At 43.5% G+C, this 21,883-nt stretch overlaps 2 protein-coding genes across 4 annotated transcripts in view; one reads left to right on the top strand and one right to left on the bottom strand.

Annotated features, from left to right (window-relative positions):
• Window positions 1-2,330, top strand: part of LOC120932840 (aldo-keto reductase family 1 member C23-like protein) — a 36,862-nt gene extending 34,532 nt beyond the window's left edge. The window contains exons 9-10 of the mRNA XM_040345618.1: window positions 938-1,020; window positions 2,082-2,330. Of these exons, the coding sequence (XP_040201552.1) occupies window positions 938-1,020; window positions 2,082-2,124 (126 nt within the window). The 3' untranslated portion in view covers window positions 2,125-2,330. The remainder of the gene's footprint in view (window positions 1-937; window positions 1,021-2,081) is intronic.
• A 12,264-nt stretch (window positions 2,331-14,594) lies between these two features.
• The window catches only part of AKR1D1 (aldo-keto reductase family 1 member D1), a 76,022-nt gene continuing 68,733 nt past the window's right edge, over window positions 14,595-21,883 (bottom strand). For 2 of the 3 annotated variants that reach the window (XM_040345617.1, XM_040345615.1), the window contains 2 exons: window positions 19,475-19,557; window positions 14,595-14,820 (listed from right to left, as the gene is read on the bottom strand). In XM_040345617.1, coding sequence (XP_040201551.1) covers window positions 14,778-14,820; window positions 19,475-19,557 — 126 coding nt within the window. In that variant the 3' untranslated portion in view covers window positions 14,595-14,777. The remainder of the gene's footprint in view (window positions 14,821-19,474; window positions 19,558-21,883) is intronic. The other variant, XM_040345616.1, reaches the window with a different exon arrangement.

Raw genomic sequence — 21,883 nt, 5'->3', positions numbered from 1 at the left:
CACAGAGCCCTCGTCTTCTCCACCTGTCCAGCATATCACCACTACATCAATCCCAGTAACGGTATGGGGTCCTGCCGTGCACCTAGCGCTGACTCCATGCATGCACTTCACTTGACTCCTTCTCTTCCATATCTGTGTACAGTATGAGAGCCCCAGTGGGACAGATCTTCTCCTGTTGCTTTGGGAGACGGATTATGGCCAAAGGAGTGCCAACAACATCTCCCTCGCTGCAAGCGGCTATCTTACCTGCCACATGTACACACTTAATGACAGGCTGCTAGAGAGACCTTCGTTACCCTTAGTAAACAAATTGGAGATTCACACTGCATTAACTCTTTGTACCTCTGTCTTCGTACCCAAGTGTGTCTAGTGACCCAGACTATGTGTGCCAGCTATTACATTGCACCCCTTTAGTAACTTAAGACCTGGCATAGGCAAAGTTTCAAACATTTTATCTGAAGAATGTATTAACATAATGACAGCGACAATCAACAGTCCAAGATAAAGTGCTAACATTTTCTAGCATCCTTAGTCCCTAACTAAAGGCATGTGGCTGCCCCAGCATACCTGTTCAAGCAAAAGTTCAATACTGGTTGAGTCCATATCTGGAATCTAGCTCCGACTTCAGCATGATACTGTCCATTCAGACTCTGGTAATAGCATTAGGAAGAGTGGACAGGCCTAAACTGAGCTCCTTCTTCGCTTTCCCTTTACCTCACTCCGCACCATCTCTCTCTGGGTCAGAACGCCCATCCCTTTAATATCACACAGTATCGGGGTCGGCCTCAGCAAAAACCTACCAAGAAAAACACAGGAATTACAGTTAACCCCTAACTTCCCGCATTTATGTTTCAGGGAGTGTCATTAGCTTCCATACCAAAGAGCCGCAAAGTAAAAGTTTCAAGATATGAAACCTCTAATTTTTACGTCCCACCAGGTCTTTGACTTCCAGCTCAGCGAAGAAGACATGAAAACCATTGATGGCCTAAATAAAAACCTCCGCTTCTGGAAATATAAAGTGTGAGTAAACAAGCCAAGTGATAAAGAAATATTTTAAGGCTTGGGGTGCCATAGATTGTCAAATGTGCAGGTAGAATAAAGCTGCACCACAGCTGTTAGTCCTGGCATCTATAAGATGCCAAAACAAGACTTCTCAATGTCAGAGTGGCATAACTGGTCTCCACCTTTCATACACAATGGCATAAAAATTGTCTTTCCTATTCCATCTGTATGCAGTGTGAGCAGTTAGAATACAAGGCGATTAAAAAAAAGCGAAATGCGCAAGGGCAGGGGATGGTGCAGACAGAATGGGGGGGGGGGGGGGGGGTATTTTTTTGTTATGTGCATTCCTGATGCCCATTTTGCAATGGGCTGTCATTTTGGCTCTACAGCCTGGTACACACAATCAGATTTTCATTGGACAAAGCGTAGGACTTTTGTCCGAAGGCTGTTGGCTGTAAACTTGTATTGCATACAAATGGCAAAGAATTGTCGACCAACAAACACAAAACTACGTGGTTTTTCAGCTCTTTAGCGCCACCCTTTGGGCAACTTCTGCTAATGTTGTGTTATGGGGAGCATTGCTTCCGAGCATGTGTGTTTGTACTTTGGAGGTTTTTTTCTCGAAAGACTTGTGTACACATGCTCGGACAATTTTAAAGCATGCTATCCAACATTTGTCCGTGGAAAATCCGACAACAATTGTCCGATGGAGCATACAAACGTCAGATTTTCCAACAACAGCCGGCGTAGGAGACTTACGACGGCGTAGGAGACTTACGACGGTGTAGGAGACTTACGCCGCTCGTATCTTGGCCAAATCTATGCGTAACTGATTCTAAGAATAAGGCGCATAGATACGACGGCAGACATTCGGACTTACGATGGCGTATCTGGAGATACGCCGTCTTAAGTCTTTGAGAATCTGGGCCCTAGTCTATAAATCTTAAAACCTGAGGTTATTATTATTATTATTATTATTATTATTATTATTATTTTTTTTTTGCTGTGACCAATTTTAGAACTGAGCCTTATTGTCTTTTCTTTTTTCTTTTGTTCTGTTTGTAATTTGTATAATGTAGGTGGGAAAATCACCCAAATTACCATTATGACCAAGTGGAATAGATATGGAACAGTGTATAAGAACTGCACATAACCAGTGCCAGTACTCAACATGAAAGGACTATTCCTAAAAGGCATCTTACTCCATAATGACAAAGCATTGTCAAGGTTACCTTTTCTCTGCAGCATAATTTGTTCTATCATTTTTGTTCTATCATTTTACTTTTTTTTTTTTATAAAAAGTGCACTGAATAAATATAACATCATTATGAGTGTCTTATTTAAACAATTATGTCAGCCTCTTTGTGTATTAATATGAAACTCTATATACTCAGTGGCAAAGTAAGGGGAGGGATATGGGGGTCTAAATCTCCCAACCAGAGCATCCTTCTGTGATAAATAAAAAAACACATCTGGCAGATGCCAGCATTCCTACTGTCAGGTCACCTGCGGTCAGGTGACAGATGCACACCGTTGTGGTCAGGAGTGCATCGCTAAGGTAGTGGACCCTACGACTGACTGCTGTGGACGGAACACTGGGTGGCTAAGGAAGGCAGGTCCACTGGAGCACTAACAGGGATCCCACAGGGAGCTAGAGCCTAAGATTCCCCAGGGCGCAGAGTCAAGGATAAACAAAGGACGCGCCAAAGGTCAAGGTCACAAGCAGACAAGTAAAGTCGAAAACAAGCCAAGATCGGTAAAATAGAGACAAACGTAGCACACGGCAAGCAGGAACTTAAACACACAATAGCTTAACAAACACTGTTGATCAGCACGGCTGGCTTGCAGTGCACAGGTTAATATAGAGTTCCCTAATAGGGCCTGGGGTGGAGCCATGCTAGAGGAGAGATTATTTAAGCAGCCAGGTGAGAGTGGCTGGCCTCTAAAGTGAACACATGGAGGAGGTAAGCTGACCCAGGCGCCGCAGAGGTGGGGGCGCTGAAGCTCCAAAGTGCTCCCCTCCATCCTCCTTGTCTGAGTCCAGAGGCGGAGCGCATGTAGCGGGTGCTGCGGTTCCCCATCCCCCTTGCTCTCTCCGTTGGCAACTGACAAGAGCGCATACCTCCCGCTGTCCCCGGAATCCGGGTTGGGTACCACAGCGGAGCCTAGTACCGGAACACGTTACGGCACTAGGCTCCACTAATTAATTCTGTCCAGTGTGCATGGAGCAGTCTCTTGTCTGCCCCGCCCCCTCTGCGTGTGTGTCAAGTCTTCTCCCATAGGCGGTGTGATGAGAGGCTTCTGGGTTGGCTGGAGCTGCTGCCAATCATCCCGTGAACTCCCAGAAATGCTCTCCGAGTGCCACCCTCCTAGTAGCCAAAGATGCCATGTATGCCCCGCCCCCTGTAAAGTGCTTTTGCTCCCAGCGCGCCCGAGCTACAGGGATCTAATGGACAAGTACTGATCTATGGGGACACCTGATGTGGGGGGCTCTGATGGGGGACACCTGCTGGGGGGGCTTTGATGGGAGACACCTGCTGGGAGGCTCTGATGGGGGAAACTAATGAAGAATTCTTAGGGGAGCATCTCTGTATTTAAGTCGTAGCCATAGAAACATGTGTAAAGGGGAGGAGTTAGTAAGATGACTACACCCATGTGGGGGCGCCAGAAATATTTCTGCACCCAGGCGTCTGTGACCCTAGGATCGGCCCTGGCTGACAGACAAACATTACTGCATATCCATCCATGACAGTACCCCCCCTCTTATGGCCCCTCCCCCTCCCCCGCCTGGGCCCAGGCTTAAAGGGAAACCTCAGATGAAACCACCTCAACAGACGAGGTGCAAAGACCTCAGATGCAGCGATCTAAGACGCCCCCTCAAGACCAAACCCTCTCCAATGCACAAGGTACTGAAGAATGCCTCTGCAGAGCCAAGAATCCAGAACTTGACTAACCTTATATTTTAGATTATCCTCAGAGACCGGAACCGAGGTAGGGAGAGGACGAGAGGATTTATTGAGGACCAAACGCCTTTTAGGAATAAGCAAGGGCATGAGAGGATCAACAGGAATCTGAGGAGGGTCCCCCAAACCCTTAAAAAGGAACTGGGCAGCTAGCACAGGACCATCAGACTGGGCAGAGGTCAGTGGAACCCTAGGGTCAGGTTGGTTAGAAGGTGACAAGTCACAGGAGTCAAGCTGGATAGCTGAAAGACAAGAAGAATGAGGATGGATTGAACCCCTTAGATAGGTTTGAATGGACGTAACAGTATTAGGGTGAGGCGAGGTTGCAGAAGGTCCTGAAAAGTAGGAGGCTCACTGGGTATGGGCTGGAGTGGCATAACAAGTTCAGAGACCGAGTGAATAGCATGGTCAGGTGTAGTGACTACCTGAATCGCATTGCAAGGCATAGCGACTGCAGAACTTGCAGACAAGTTAGCCTGGCTGTGCGTCCAAGGGTATTTAGGGACAGACAAAGGTAAATGGAGTGAATTATTGGCTCAGGTTCACAGGTGGGCTCCTCATCCAGAGTGCCACATGACCTAGAGAGTGCATCAGCCCGACTATTGCAGGACACATCCCAGAAATCACTATATGCAGTAGGAAGAGCAAAATATAATGGGATGGTGGCAGCAGTAAGTTTCTCTTTTAGGGCAACCTTGAGTAGGCAGGACGAGGAACAGGAGGAACCCCAAGCCAGGATCTGTCCAGTAGTCCAGTCAACGTGTGGAGAATGGAGCCATAACCCAGGAAGTCCCAGAACAACAGGAGTTGAGGCCTTAGGTAAGATAAGGAAGCATGTGTTAAAATAAGAGGTACAGCGCTAAACCAATAAATTGATAATGTCCAAAACTTTGGTGAGAAAATTAGAAAACCAATAACATGTATGTACAGGAAAATACATATGTGAATACCAGTACTTCAAAAACAAGCATGTATAAAATAACAATAAAATAAATATAAGCTATTTAAATGGGTGAATGTGACAATCCAATATATAGTGCAAAAGTCCAAATCAATCACAACTAAATGTGTATAGATCCAGGAAGTTCTTCGTATATATAAACTTTGTGATAAAGCCAGAAAACACACTCCTTCCACCAAGGGGAGCACCCAAGTGCTAATGATGCAGTCTCCTTACCAGAAGCTGTGACCACAATCAAAGCGGTCAGTATGAGCCTAGGGTGTTTACCGTCTCCCTAAAGACCATGACCAGCACTGTTGCCTCTAGACGCAGAGCCTGCTTGCCCTTGTGACTCTCTGTCTCTCCTTGTTGTCCTTTCAGGCATACTAATGGCCTGCAGAGGACAAAGGCAGTACACACACCTCATAGCTTTAGGTGCAAACTGCAGAGAGCACGGGCAGTACACACCAAGTAGCTTTAGGCGCAAACTGCAGAGGACAAAGGCAGTACACACTACGTAGCTTTAGGTGCAATCTGCAGAGGACACAGGCAGTACACACCAAGTAGCTTTAGGTGCAAACTGCAGAGGACAAAGGCAGTACACACACAACGTAGCTTTAGGTGCAAACTGCAGAGGACACGAGCAGTACACACCACGTAGCTTTAGGTACAAACTGCAGAGGACATGGGCAGTACACACCAAGTAACTTTAGGTGCAAACTACAGAGGACAAAGGCAGTACACACACCACATAGCTTTATGGTACACACTGCAGAGGACACAGGCAGTACACACTACGTAGCTTTAGGTGAAAACTGCAGGGGACACGGGCAGTACACACCAAGTAGCTTTAGGTGCAAACTACAGAGGACAAAGGCAGTACACACACCATGTAGCTTTATGGTGCACACTGCAGAGGACACAGGCAGTACACACCACGTAGCTTTAGGTGCAAACTGCAGAGGTCATGGGAAATACACACCAAGTAGCTTTAGGTGCAAACTGTAGAGGACACGGGCAGTACACACCAAGTAGCTTTAGGTGCAAATTACAGAGGACACGGGCAGTACACACCACGTAGCTTTAGGTGCAAACTGCAGAGGACACGGGCAGTACACACCAAGTAGCTTTAGGTGCAAACTGCAGAGGACAAAGGCAGTACACACACCATGTAGCTTTATGGTGCACACTGCAGAGGACACAGGCAGTACACACCACGTAGCTTTAGGTGCAAACTGCAGAGGACACGGGCAGTACACGCCAAGTAGCTTTATGTGCAAACTACAGGGGACAAAGGCAGTACACACACCACGTAGCTTTATGGTGCACACTGCAGAGAACACAGGCAGTACACACTATGTAGCTTTAGGTGCAAACTGCAGAGGGCACGGGCAGTACACACCAAGTAGCTTTAGGTGCAAACTGCAGAGGACAAAGGCAGTACACACACTACATAGCTTTTGGTGCAAATTGCAGAGGACACTGGCAGTACACACCACGTAGCTTTAGGTGCCAACTGCAGAGGTCACGGGCAGTACACACCAAGTAGCTTTAGGTGCAAACTACAGAGGACAAAGGCAGTACACACACCATGTAGCTTTATGGTGCACACTGCAGAGGACACAGGCAGTACACACTACGTAGCTTTAGGTGCAAACTGCAGAGGACACGGGCAGTACACACCAAGTAGCTTTAGGTGCAAACTGCAAAGGACAAAGGCAGTACACACACTACGTAGCTTTAGGTGCAAACTGCAGAGGACACGGGCAGTACACACCACGTAGCTTTAGGTGCAAACTGCAGAGGACACGGGCAGTACACACCAAGTAGCTTTAGGTGCAAACTGCAAAGGACAAAGGCAGTACACACCACATAGCTTTATGGTGCACACTGCAGAGGACACAGGCAGTACACACCACGTAGCTTTAGGTGCAGACAGCAGAGGACACGGGCAGTAGACACTAAGTAGCTTTAGGTGCAAACTACAGAGGACAAAGGCAGTACACACACCACGTAGCTTTAATGGTGCACACTGCAAAGGACACAGGCAATACACCACGTGAGAATACTGCAGCTAGCACAATCACCTGCCTGCCAGTAAATTAGGAAGAGCTGATCTAGCTAAACTATACAGTGAATAAATATATGTACAACACCTGGGATGCATATATATTCTCTACACACTGTAACTTTAACTGACTAGCCTGCCTGCTCTATCTACCTAGAAAAAATTACACTCTCTCTCTCTCTCTCTCTCTCTGTCTCTAACCACCGCCGCAACACACTACACAAGGCCGACCTGCAGGCGGCCTTTTATAGTGTGGGGCATGTACTAAACCCCCTGAGCCATAATTGGCCAAAGCCAGGTTTTGATACACAGTAGCCAGATCTCACAACCATAGCACCATAGGGAATGTCATTTTTAAGGGATACAATGTATTTTCAGTAAACAAGTATAGTTAATTATTATTACAATGTTTATTTTAAAGCAGAGTTCCACCCAAAAGGGGAACTTCCACTTATACGCTTCCTCCTCACATCTGGTGCCACATTTGGCACCTTTCTGGTCGGAGAGGGGACACAATCTCCTGGAAGTTTGAGAGCCGCGGCCCAATCTCCTGGAAGTTTGGCCCCCCTCCTCCTTCCCCCCCTGCCGGGCCAATTAGAAAGCGCAGCGCATGCCCAGTAGGGAACCAGCTGTGAAGCCGAAAGGCTTCACTCCCGGGTTCCCTTACCAGGAATGGCAGTGGCAGCACCTGGGAGTTGATCCGAAGATCAGCTGGGGTGCCAGCATTATGGGCTCACTGGACAGGTAAGTGCCCTAATATTAAAAGTCAGCAGCTGCAGTATTTGTAGCTGCTGACTTAAAAAAAAATTCACCCAGGCTGGATCCCCTCTTTAAGTAATTTTGTATAGCGACTAAAGAGTTCTCTAAAAATGAGCCACCGGGGGAGCAAACACTTAATGTGTAATCACTCTGCTTTTCTTTTTAACAACTGTTGAGACATAGGGGGTTATTTACGAAAGGCAAATCCACTTTGCACTACAAGTACAAACATTTTTTTGTTAATTACACTGAAATTGCACTTGGAGATGCAGTCACTAATCCGAGGAGGACATGCAAGGAAAATAAAAAACAGTATTTTAGCTTGCACATGATTGGATAATAAAAACAGCAGAGCTTTCCCTCATTTCAGATCTACCCCTCAGATTTACAGCGACTGCACTTCCAAGTGCACTTTCAGTGCAATTTCAAGTGCACATTGCACTTGTAGTGCAAAGTGGATTTTACTTTCGTAAATAACCCCCATAGGGGTTGATTTACTAAAGGCTAGTAGACTGTGCACTTTGCAAAGTGCAGTTGCTCCAGAGCTTAGTAAATGAGCAGAAGCTCTGCTGACTTCCATTATCCAATCATGTGCAATCATTTTCCCTGCATGTGATTGGTTATTTTTTTCAAAGTGAAGCTTAACCTCATTCACTAAGCTTTCAAGCAAATGTACAAATTCAAGTTATACTTAAGAATACATTTTTTTTTGGTCTATATAATTTGCATCTGTCATTTAACGGTTTTTGTCAAGTACAACTGTTAATTATTGTACTCTTCTTCTAACGCACCATATGTTGGACTGTTTTGTGTTTTGTACTACGCACATGTTGGGAGCTGTGTCTCCTGAATTTAGCACTTCTAACTTCTCTTTCAATAAACTGGATGTTATAAAAAAAAAAAAAGAATACATTTTTTTAGGAAACAGTGGCGGCCCGTCCATAGGGACGCATGGGCGCCGCCCCCCCTCCCACAGTCACAAAAAAAAAAAAACGGGCCCTTTAAGAACTTTTATGCACGAATGTATGTTATTGGTTGGTTGCCAGCTGACTGGTCTATTCATATAACCGGACGCGGGACGCCGGTTACCCGAATAGCGGCAGCTGGTTGGCTGAGGGGAACTGCCTATCAAAGCCAGTGGCTCTGATAGGCTTTTCTCCGGCTCTCAGATGTCTATACTCGGAGCGCAGGCAATCTGCGCTCCTTGTATAAGACAAACGGCTGTTTCAGCCAATCAGGTTCCCGGATTCTGGTTATCAGGAACCTGATTGGCTGAAGCTTCACCACAGCGGCAGAAGACATCGAGGGAGGACATGAAATCCTCAGGTAAGTGCTTTTTACAGGGAAAGGGGCACAGTGACATCATGGGGCACAGTGGTGACAAAGGGCACAGAGGTGACAATTGGCACAGTGGCATCATGGGGCACAGTGGTGACAAAGGGCACAGAGGTGACAATTGGCACAGTGGCATCATGGGGCACAGTGATGACAAAGGGCACAGAGGTGACAATTGGCACAGTGGCATCATGGGGCACAGTGGTGAGTGACAATGGGCACAGTGGCATCATGGGGCACAGTGGTGAGTGACAATGGGCACAGTGGCATCATGGTGCACAGTGGTGACAATGGGCACAGTGGCATCATGGGGCACAGTGGTGACAATTAAAGGGTACAGTGGTGACAATTGGCACAGTGGCAACAATTGAGGGGCACAGTGGCTGCGTTTGATGGCATGGCACAGTGGTGACAATTGATGGAACAGTGGCTGCGTTTGATGGCATGGCACAGTGACTGCGTTTGATGGTATGGCACAGTGGTGACAATTGATGGCACAGTGGCTGCGTTTGATGGTATGGCACAGTAGTGACAATTGATGGCACAGTGGCTGCGTTTGATGGCACAATAGCTGCGTTTGATGGCATGGCACAGTGGTGACAATTGATGGCACAGTTGCTGTGTTGCATGGCACAGTGGTGACAATTGATGGCACAGTTGCTGTGTTGCATGGCACAGTGGTGACAATTGATGGCACAGTGACTGCATTTGATGGCATGGCACAGTGGTGACAATTGATGGCACAGTTGCTGTGTTTGATGGCATGGCACAGTGGTGACAATTGATGGCACAGTGGCTGCATTTGGTGGCATGGCACAGTGGTGACAATTGATGGCACAGTTGCTGTGTTGCATGGCACAGTGGTGACAATTGATGGCACAGTGGCTGCATTTGGTGGCATGGCACAGTGGTGACAATTGATGGCACAGTTGCTGTGTTGCATGGCACAGTGGTGACAATTGATGGCACAGTGGTGACAATTGATGGCACAGTTGCTGTTTGATGGCATGGCACAGTGGTGACAATTGATGGCACAGTGACTGCATTTGATGGCATGGCACAGTGGTGACAATTGATGGCACAGTGACTGCATTTGATGGCATGGCACAGTGGTGACAATTGATGGCACAGTTGCTGTGTTGCATGGCACAGTGGTGACAATTGATGGCACAGTTGCTGTGTTTGATGGCATGGCACAGTGGTGACAATTGATGGCACAGTGGCTGCATTTGGTGGCATGGCACAGTGGCTGCGTTTGATGGCACAGTGGCTGCATGTGATGGGCACAGTGAGGCTGCAATTTTTTTTTTCCGTTTGCGCCCCCCCAAAAATTTTGAGCACCAGCCGCCACTGGGAAACACCAATAACATTATTTATTTCGTGCTGATCTCTTGTGCATATTGTAACAGGCTGGCACTCTGTCAATGTTGAACAATAATGTTAATGCCAGGTTCAGCAGTGAATAGGTGTTGAGTTATATGTAAAATTGGTGGAGGTACTGAAGGTGCGTGTGGACCCACAAAGGGCATCCAGTGTAGTCATAAAAGGATGGACATGGTCAGGAACAATACTTAGGTAGGCGGTGGCGTTTAAACAATGCTCAATTGGTACTAAGGGGCCGAACGTGTGCCAAGAAAATATCCCCCACACCATTACATCACCATCACCAGCCTACAAGGATGGATCCATGCTTACATGTTGTTTACACCAAATTCTGACCCTACCATCTGAATGTTGTAGCTGAAATCGAGATTCATCCGACCAGGAAAGTTTTTCCAATTTTTTGTTGTCTAATTTTGGTGAGCCTGTGTGAATTGTAGTCTCAGTTTCCTGTTCTTAGCCGGGGTGGTCTTCTGCTGCTGTAGCCCATTTGCTTCAAGGTTTAATGTGTTGTGCATTCAGAGATGGTATTTTGCATACCATGGTTGTAACAAGTGGTTATTTGAGTTACTGTTGGCTTTCTATCATCTCAAACCAGTCTGCCCATTCTCCTCAAGGCATTTTTGTCCACACAACTACCGCTTGCTGGAAATTTTCTCTTTTTCGGAGCATTCCCTGTAACCCATAGAGACAGTTGTGCGCTGATAACTGACTATGAACCATAGTTATTTGACCATTTAACAAAGTCCTAGGTTAAATCTTAGGACTTCTGTGAAAAGTTCACAGGTAAACTTGAATACAGAATTAAGGATAGAAGCACCGCTCCTATGAAAGTCCAGAGTGATATATATATAAAATCACCAGGGAAAGGTCCATACATTTTGGAAGTTGCAAACTCTTCTCACTTCAGGTCTATTGCTGGAAGGCCCTGAAGAAATAAACCTTGCTTTATAGTTATGCAGCATGATTAAGATTCCCAAGGGGACTGGCAGCAAAAGCCCCGAAGATGGGGGATTTTGCAACTCACAAATTGCTTCGGCTTTTCCCAGGTGCGTTTAAATTAGGGCTGTGCAAATTAACTTTTAATTAATCGATTAATCTTTAATTTTTTTGATCGATCAAAATCTTTTTGATCGATTATAATTTCAAATTGAACTTTCATATGTGGAATGGCGGAATGCTGTGTCTCTACCCCCCTATAGTTGTGTTGGTGACCACTGTCCTTAAAGCGGAGGTTCACCCTAAAAACATGTATATAACATTACATTCTGCATACTTCCAACATTTACAGTATGCTGTTTGTTTTTTTGCTGTACATACCTAATTATTGCTATTTTCCAACCAGCTTCCAGGTGCTCACTCCCGCGGGAGTATGCATTCTTAAGCAGAGGTGCAGTGTCATGTGGGACTTCGCCCAGATGATTGACGTCTTGAGAAAACTTCCCCCCGGCGGATAAGGCGCGTCACGAGTTTCCGAAAGTAGTCAAACTGCGAGTCGGCTCTATACGGTGCTATACGGCGCCTGCGCACCGACTAGGACCTGTGTAGAGCTGACTTCGCAGGCGCCGTATAGAGCCGACTCGCAGTTCGGCTACTTTCTACCTCTTACCTGCTCTGCCATAAGAGAAATGTCTATGCTCTTCTCTTTCACTGTGTTGGCAGGGAGATCAATGTGCCAGGGTCATATATATGTAGACACACACACATGCATGTTTGTTTGAGCTTTGGGGTGCACACCATAATGCTTTAGGCTTCGCAAACCTATGCCTACTATGCAGACCAGTGTTCATTTCATCAATGAAAATGTTTTCATCATTGTTTGTCAGCGGCATTTGCACAGTGATGAAAAGGAAACAAAAAGTACAGCACATTTCAGTCCACTGACAAAAACTATGACAAAAATCTGTTTTTGTTAACAAACGAACGCGAGATGAAAATGTGAGGCAGGGACGTTTATTCTTGTGAATTTTTTCACGGAGGTTCGTCTGCTTCCGCAGCCTGTTTCCATCAAGTAAGCGAGTTCGACTGTGTGCACCGTGATGACTGCCAGAAAGAGGCATAGCAGCACTGTGCGTTACAGGCCAGCCAGGCTGAGGCCTCCTGAGTCCTGATGAGACTGAGTCTGTCTCACTCCCGAGTTCTGACAATTGAGAACTGTCCGTGATACTTTTTCTATTTACACTAACATACAATTTTTCAGGACAAGATTTTTGAAAGCTTGTTTACAGGAAGGGCAACTTTATATGTGTGTGTAGTGTGTGTATATATATATATATATATATATATATATATATATATATGTAGCGGGCAGGGGCGGACTGACCATTGAGTCACTCGGGCACTGCCCGAGGGCCCCATGCCACTAGGGGGCCCCATCCGGGTTGCCAGGCTCAGTAAAACCAGGGACAGTATGTAAAAATCTGTGTTTATTTTAGATCTGTCCCTGATATGTCCGAAAATGACATGCTTTTAATGTGAATATCCCAAGATTTTAGCTGCCCGCCTCTGCACTACCTCCTGGCGTGGTGGCCATCTGTAAGCCAGGGGGGCCCCATAATCTTCTATTGCCCGGGGGCTCCATGAGTTGTCAGTCCGCCCCTGGTAGCGGGGTAATCCTGTCAGAGTATAATGACAGGCCTGACTCTCCGCTGGAACTTTGCTCATGTTTGTAAATATGTACGATACCTTTAAGAAGTTATGCATTGTGGGATTGCAAGTAGCGGGAGATATGGACTCTATTGACTCTTAGGAGAAAACAGACTACACATCCCACAATGCCCTGTGTTATTGGAACATGTGACACCTCCGCACAGACTTATGGGGGAGGTTAATTAAGGAAAGGGAGTGGCTGATCTTGCTCTCTCGGGACCTGCTTCTTCTCCTCTGCGGAGCTGCTGACTACAGCACAGCCGTGCCGTTAGGCCTGAAGCCTGGGCCTAAATTCACATATATGGTCTATGTGGACAGCTTTACCCCGAATCCCTGTATACTTAGATGTGCCTGTTTTAATCATCAACCATGTGAGTTGCTAAATGTTGTGCCTTTATTAAATGTAATCATATTGCTACACTTGGAGGCGCCTCTTTTCTCTTTTATACTTGGTAGCTTCTGCTGGGTTTTGCTTCTAATCCCCTTGGGGAGGCTTCAGTTTGTGGATGGACATTTTATGGTGACACAACTTATCACATTGCTATAATCTTTTTATATGGACTATAAACTGAAGAACTGAAAAAATGTTTGTGGAACGAATCATCTAAGTTTCCATTATTTCTTATGGGAAAATTTGCTTTAATATACAAGTGCTTTGGATTACAAGCATGTTTCTGGAACGAATTATGCTCGCAATCCAAGGTTTTACTGCAATATGAGGTCAAACCTAAACACTTTCAATTTGTATGCAATCAGGCAGGCCTTTGCACTACATAGCTGATGGTAAATCAAAAGGAAATCAAACAACAAAAGTTGTATAGTGTTTATCCAGCTTTATGCTACATTCACATGGATGATTGGACCCGGTGTGAATGACAGAGGCAGGAATCTTCTGCATCTTTTGCAACCTGTGAGCGGCTTGCTGCAGCCACCAAGCGCATACACTTTAACGACAGGTCAGCGAGGGCCACAGCTTGAGGCTCACAGGTGGCAAATACAGCAGCAAGAAGTAGCTGCCTTTGAACCAGGTTGGGTCATGTGAATGTAGCCTAAAAATGTTAATTTATGCAAAACTTGTACCTAATGACACTCAGTTTATAGTCCTAACACACTTGCTGTCCTAGGTTGACAATATTGCTCTTCCATAAAAACAATACAGTAAGTGAGCCTAGGACATGAAAGTGTGTTACTGGCAGGATCACCACCTAAAAATTAAATGAGAAAAATAGCCTGAAAAAGAAAACAAATGAAACCGCCACATCTAAGGACTGGCAACCTGCAGTGTATAACATTTCTGTTCTTGGGTTTAGATAAGCTTGTTCCTGTTTTGTTAAAAAAAAAAAAATAGGATTCGGCAAAAGATCTTCTACTCATTTCATGTTTGTAGAAAATAACACACCTTCACAATGATCACAAAAATGCCACAGCAAATATATATACTAAATGCAGTTAGGTCATATTGGCTTGGAAGGAAGAGAGCGGCAAACGCGTTTTATTAAAAAAAAAACAGTTTTATTTGTGATTAATATGAAAAACTCTGTCCTTGGGATGTCTTGGTATGTTCATGCATGTATTCTGTCTTTGGTTATCTGATAAAGATGGAAAGATCATGAAGAGTGTCCACTCCAGAAGAGTGGTTTATCATTGACTGATGGTGGAGAGGACTTTTTATACCTGGACCTCAGTACTCATCCTTAAAAGGGTATTCTGGGTGATCACTCCACCTAAAAATAGAAAAACTGGTCAAGGCTTCTGTTTATTGATTACTATATACTGAATAATGGCTACTAAAGGATTATTTGCACAGCATAACAAAGATGTTGTCATTGCCCCTTCTTGGTGCTACTTTTTAGGAAATGTAATCTTTTCCCTACTGAGTCATTATAAAATGACGTCGGCGGGAACCCTCCCTTCTTCCGAGTGGATGTCATATGACATCCTGGGATTCCCAGGGTGGCTAGGGGGCGCGCTGCATCGCTTGGGACCCTGTGCGCGTGCCCAGCGGCCGTTATTTCCACTGGGCACCCGCGATTGCTCGCAATCACGGCAGGACCATGGATCTGTGCGTGTAAACACACAGATCCATGTCCTGTCTGAGGAGAGGAGACCGATGTGTGTTCCCAGTACAGAGGAACACACATCGGTCTCCTTCCCTTGTGAGTCCCCTTCCCCTACAGCTAGAATCACTCACATATTAACCCCTTCAGTGCCCCCTAGTGTTAACCCTTCCCTGCCAGTCACATTTACACAGTAATCAGTGCAGTTTTATTTTATAGCACTAATCGCTGTATAAATGTGAATGGTCCTAAAAACGTGTCAAAAGGGTCCGATGTGTCCGTCCGCAATGTCACGGTCACAATGGCGGCAGATCGCCGCCATTACTAGTAAAAAAATATAAAAATGCCATAAATCTATCCCCTATTTTGTAGACGTTATAACTTTTGCGCAAACCAATCAATTAACGATTATTGTGATTTTTTTTACCAAAAATATGTAGAAAAATATGTATAAGCCTAAACTGAGGAGAAAAAAAAAATATAAAAAAAAAAATTATGATATTTTTTAAATCAAAAAGTAAAAAATATTGTGTTTTTTTCAGAATTGTCGCTCTGCTTTTGTTTATAGAGCAAAAAATAAAAACAGCGCTGAAAACAAAAAATTGGTCTGGGCAAGAAGGGGGTGAAAATGCCTGGTATTGAAGCGGTTAAAGTAAATAATCTACTAACAGAGATTCTATGAAGCAGCAGTAGGATACACTTAAAGTGGAGTTCCACTCAATAGTGAAACTTCCGCTTAACCGTCTCCTCCCCCCCTCTGGTGCCACATTTGTCACCTTTCTGGAGGGAGGGGGAAACGGGTATCTGTTTTTGACAGGTCCCGTTCCCCACTTCCCGAGAGACTGGAACGCGGCACGGTCTCTCGGAAATTCGACCCCTTCTTCTTCCTCCGCCACCGGACCAATTCGATCCAGAGATCGGCTGGGTTGCCAACATCGCGCTGTCCCTGGACAGGTAAGTGTCCATATATTAAAAGTCAGCAGCTGCAGTATTTGTAGCTGCTGACTTTAAGTTTTTCATTAGGTGCTAGAACAAACTGCCAATTGCTCATATATCTCCCTGGACAAAGGATTCCTGTCCTATGCAAAGGCCGACTTTAGCCCAGTCAGTAAAAATACTGCTATCATTCAGGGCTGATGATAGATTCTGGCACAATAATGAAGATACAAAGTTGGGCGGTGGGGGGGCAACAACTTCAACATCTTCATTCAGTATTTGTTGACAGCAGTAGGAAAGCCAGCAATAAAGTTTGACACCTTCTTATATACTACCATTCTTAACACATAACTGACACTTAAAGCGGAGGTCCACCCAAATTTGTTTTACAAATACTGACTTTTAATAAATGGACACTTACCTGTCCAGCGCGCCCACAATGTCGGCAGCTGAGGCCGAGCAATCACTCGTCTCTCGGCTGCACCCTCGGTGCGGGAATCAGGAAGTGAAGCGTTGCGGCTTCACTGCCCGGTTCCCTACTGCACATGCGCGAGTGGCACAGCCCATCCTTACTGGTCCCCGCTGTCTCCTGGGACCAGTGTGTTTCCCAGAAGACAGCGGGGGTCTATTCCAGGAAGTGGGTGCAAATACTTGTATTATACAGATATCTGCACCACCCTCCCCCCTCCCCCCTGAAAGGTGCCAAATGTGACACCGGAGGGGGAGGGAGGGTTCCAAAAAGCGGAGGTTCACTTTTTGTGTGGACCTCCGCTTTATGCTAAAAACTGTACATTCAGACTGTTTAAACCCTTTTATAGAAGAGCTCTACCTGAAAATAACAATATACAAATGAATAGCCCATTACAAGATATATAAATATCTTAATGTTGATTCCAACATTGGTAGGAAACTTTTTAGTCTCAGATCACTCAAGAAAACATGTGAAAACTCAATGAAGTTGAACGAGAAGTGGTTTAACCTTAAACTGTGTAAAGCCTCATACACACGGTCGGACTTCAAATGAACTTTTCCATGGATTTTTGTCCGAAGGGAGTTGGCCGGGCACACCCAAAGCCTACACACGGCAGGACTTTTCTGCAAACTTTCCCTAAACTTTCCCAACATCACATGTTTTTTCTGCTCTTTACAGCCACCCTTTGGTCAACTTCTGCTATTGTTGGATGATTTTAACATTGGTTCTGAGCATACGTGTTTGTACTTTGGACAAAATCCGATGGATTTCTGTACACACGATAGGACTTTGCACCGTAGGACTTTTGTTGCCGAAAAGTTTGTCCGTTTGCAGAACAAACTTTTGTCCGATGAAAACCGAAAAAGTTTGTCCGATGGAGCGTACACGCGGTAGGATTTTTTTGAAAACTTGCTCATTTTGAAGTTTGTTGTCAAAAAGTCCTACCGTGTGTATGGGGCTTAAGAGGTTCTTTACTGCTAGAGTGGTAAGGATGTGGAACTTCCTTCCACAACTGGTGGTTTCAGCTGGAAGTGTCACTAATTTAAAAAAATAAACTTTTAGATGGGCATCCTATTGAATACAATATACAGGAATATGTAAAGTGGTAGAGACAAATACACACCCACACAGGTTTAACTAGATGGACTGGTGTCTTTATTCAAGCTTACCAACTATGAAACTGAAACCAGACTTTGCTTTATTTTCATCTTCAGTGCAGAGATTTTGCCTGCAGTACTTTTTTTCTGCTGCTAGCTTCCCTCAGTCTGATGGTTACCATTATTTAACCCACTTCCTCTGCACCCAGGTTGTTCTGGACCCACCTCTAGCCTGTGACTGGACAGTGACTGTCAGAACATGAACTGATTTGCTCCTTGTGCTGCTTGTCCTTCCCCCAGTCAGTGTTCTGCTGTACAGAATCTGCAACGGGCTAATGCCAGGTGAACTTTAGGTATTTAAACTATTTAATTAAAAAGAATAAAGCTTGGCTAAAAAAAAAAATGTTGTGCTGGCAGCTGGATCCTGGAGAAATTTTCAATGCAGGGATGCCTGTCTTGTACCTGGTTCTGAACTTCCAGCACTGAAATTTTAAGTCTGTTCTGCCTGAAGACGCAATGCTGTTAACCACTTTTTTTTCCACTAAACTTTAGCTTTCATGGATGTATTAGTAAATATAGAGTGGCATTAATTGGTATCTTTTATATCTGGAGGTCAGCTAGAGCCTGGCATTAGAAAAGCTATGAAACGTAATTGAAGGTTGTAGTATGCTTTTGTGCCTGAAGGTGGCACTGCTAGGCTGGGTATCTTAAGGCCCGTACACACGGTCGGACTTTCGGCCAACAAACTTCAAAATCAATAAGTTTTCAAATTTGTCCGATCGTGTGTACGCTCCATCGGACCAACTTTTTCAGGTTTCATCGGACAAAAAGTTTGGTCTGTAAACGGACAAACTTTTCGGCAACAAAAGTCCGATGGTGCCTAGTCCGACCGTGTGTACAGCAAGCCATCGGACTTTTGTACAAAGTGCAAATACACATGCTCAGAACCAATATTAAAATCAACAATAGCAGAAGTTAACCAAAGGGTGGCGGTAAAGAGCAGAAAAAACATGTGATGTTGGGAAAGTTTTAGAAAAGTTTGCAGAAAAGTCTGAGCGTGTGTATGCTATGGGTGTGACCGGACAACTCCCTTCGGACAAAAATCCAAGGGAAAGTTTATTTGATGTCCGACCGTGTGTACGAGGCTTTAGTCCTATTTACCCATCAGTGGCAAATAAAGAGTCACAACAAGAAGGAGTTTGAAATAAACCAAAATGACAAACAAATTAATAAATGTCTTGGGTCTAAAATAAACATTGCAACTCTGCAGACAATAGGTAATCTCTAATGTAGCTGTGTTTGAGTTGCATAGTATCTCCGCAGTATCAATTGTAACAAATTAATAAGGAACAATGCATTTATTGTAGAGCTATACAATTTTTTTTTAACTATATATAATATTGCCCAAACATTCACATTGAATACAAGTTTTATAGTTATTTAAAAAGCATATAAAACATCAATTTACAAACTGGTACATGTGGAAAATAAAACCTGACCAAAAAACATTAGGGCCCATTCACACTTGCCACGCCTTCCCTATGTGCGGTGCCATTTATTGTGAATGGTACTCCAATGTATTATACACAACAGTCCAACGCACTGCAGCACATCACAACATATACCATATACTGTCCATTGTGGTGTGCTGAGTTGCTAAAAAAGTATCATGCATATTTTTTCACTTGGCAGCCCATTTTTAATAAATATTAATGCAATGCATACCATAATGTGTGATAAGTTGTGTGTATTATGGCGACGCAACAGAGCAACATTGTTCCAATGTTTTGGTGCTTTGACCCATATAAGTACTCACATTAACAGTTCCACATAGCGAATGTTCTTATTCAGAACTTCAATTGTCTTCATATCCTCGTCAGTGAGTGAGAAGTCAAAAATCTGCATTTATCAAAAAAATAAATAAAAAAAAACAAGCAAAGTAAGGCCCTGTTACACCACACCGGATCAGGGATTCACTAATACACACAACATTTGGAGACTTTTAGACCCTTGCTTTTTAGATTTGGGCTACACACAAGTCAGATGGCAAAATGGCATGAAACCCTCGAGTGACCTATTAAATGGAACGTACAATGGTTGGGGCATATTTTGAGTTGTTCTTTTTAAAGAAAACATCCATATTTATTACAAGATTTCTCTTCCATATTTTTATTACATGCAAGGTCTACGATTTACCTGTGCTGTCCCTCCACCTTGCCAAAACACAGTAAATAAAACTGTAAAGAAATACCTGTATAGAATTTTTTTATATATACTTGCCTTTCCTCCGGATTCTCTTGTGCAGGGGTTCATGCCATCCTCCAATGAGGTTCCAGGGAATGCTGAATACTCAATCTCATTAGAGAAACAACAGAGGGGTGCACTATACCCACGCACCAAACCCACTATGACCTAAAACCTTACTTTTATTCATTATTCATTATTATTTTATTCATTATATTATTTTATTTTATTATTTTATTTTATTCATTATATTTTATTCATGATTCACTTTTATTCAGTCTAAGGTTCCATGCAAACTAGCATTTATTTAAGCTAGAGACTGTTGTTGATAGTATTTGTCTGCTCCTAGAAGCTAGTGTTATCCTATGTGTCCAGGCGATTAGCGTTTTTTGAGCTTCAGCGTCTAGGAGCAGGAAAAAAAAAAGTTTTTGTTGCAGCATGTTTGCCACTTTATTTAGCTAAGCAGAACATGTGCTTAACCTTTTGGGATGCTGTCAGAGATGAATAGGCTTTGTTTTCAATTTATTTTTATTGGTATTTTTCTTAAATACAAAAAGTTTTCATTTAAACAAGATTCTGTCACATTATGTATCTGTTTCTGCTCATTATTCAATATACAGAATCTTAATCAATTTCCATAATTCACATTACCTTTAAAAACAAAGTTTCCTATCACATATACCTACATATATTCTACTATCTTCCATTCCCATTCGTCCTATTCTTTCCCTTTCCCTGCACTAATTTTATACTTCATTTACATTCCCCCTTCATATTTTTCCTTACTTTCCATTTATAAATATTCTTTCATTCTTTTTGAGAGCAGAAATTCATCCCATTTCTGCCATATTCCTGGCATTTGACTGTTTATGTGTCCTTCTTCTCTTATCTGTTTTTCTATATATTGTATTTCGTTAATTTCACATATCCATTCTGCTATATTTGGACTTTTATTTTTCTCTCCATTTGCGCGTTATTATTGTTCTAGCTGCTGATGTCATATGATGAAAAATATCCTTCTTAATACTCTTTATTGTTTCTGGCATCAGAGATAGTAATGAGATATCTATATTTAGAGTCCTCTCTATTCCCAACATTTTTTTATATATCTCATGAACTGTTTTCCAGAGTTTTCTCACCATATGACATTCATACCAAATGTGTTCCATAGTATCCCTTTCAACCTTACATCTCCAACATAGATCTGTTTGTCCACTATTTATTGTATTTAACGCTACAGGGCTCCAATACCATCTCATTGCTATTTTATCGTTTCTTTCTTTATATTTATTCGCTATAGATGTTTTATGAATTATTTCAAATATTTTCCCCCATTCTGTCTGATATTGACCTCCTTATTTCTTTTTCCGATTTTTCCAATTTTTTCATTCCTGTTAGATGAATAGGCTTTGGAGTGAATGTGACAGTCTAGCTGTTTGGGACTGCAAATACTATTCCCTTTAGGCTGCATTCACACCTGAGCATTTTCAGCTCATAAAACGCTTGTAAAATGTCCAAAAAAACACCCAACAAATAAAATCCCATTTATTTCAATGGCACCTGTTCACATCTGAGCATTTTGTCACCTGAAGCAAAACGCCCGAAAAACGCCCTGAGCTCAAAAAATGGACATAAGCTTCTTTGGGGCAGATTACAGGCATTTTTCTGCCTTTCACATTGGTGACCTCCTTGCAAAAAATGCGGAAAAATCGCGGTAAAAACACTCAGGTGTGAAAGCAACCTCAAACGTTTCAAATATAAGTTAAGCCTGCTACAGTCAGATCACAATGTTCAGTGATGATCTTGTTTGTTACTGTCATACCCATACATTTTTTATTTAGATCATATTAAAGTTGCATTTCAAATACCAAAAAAACATTGTTTTTGTACAGTTTTTGGGAGCCTTTTCCCAGCATAAAAACTGCTAAACGCTACTAAAACACTAATAATTTTTTTTAAGCAGTTGTTTTTCTTCATGTAT

The sequence above is a fragment of the Rana temporaria genome, chromosome 3 (assembly GCF_905171775.1).
Source record: "Rana temporaria chromosome 3, aRanTem1.1, whole genome shotgun sequence".
Lineage (NCBI taxonomy): Eukaryota > Metazoa > Chordata > Amphibia > Anura > Ranidae > Rana > Rana temporaria.
This window is presented reverse-complemented; position numbering and strand designations above follow the sequence as displayed.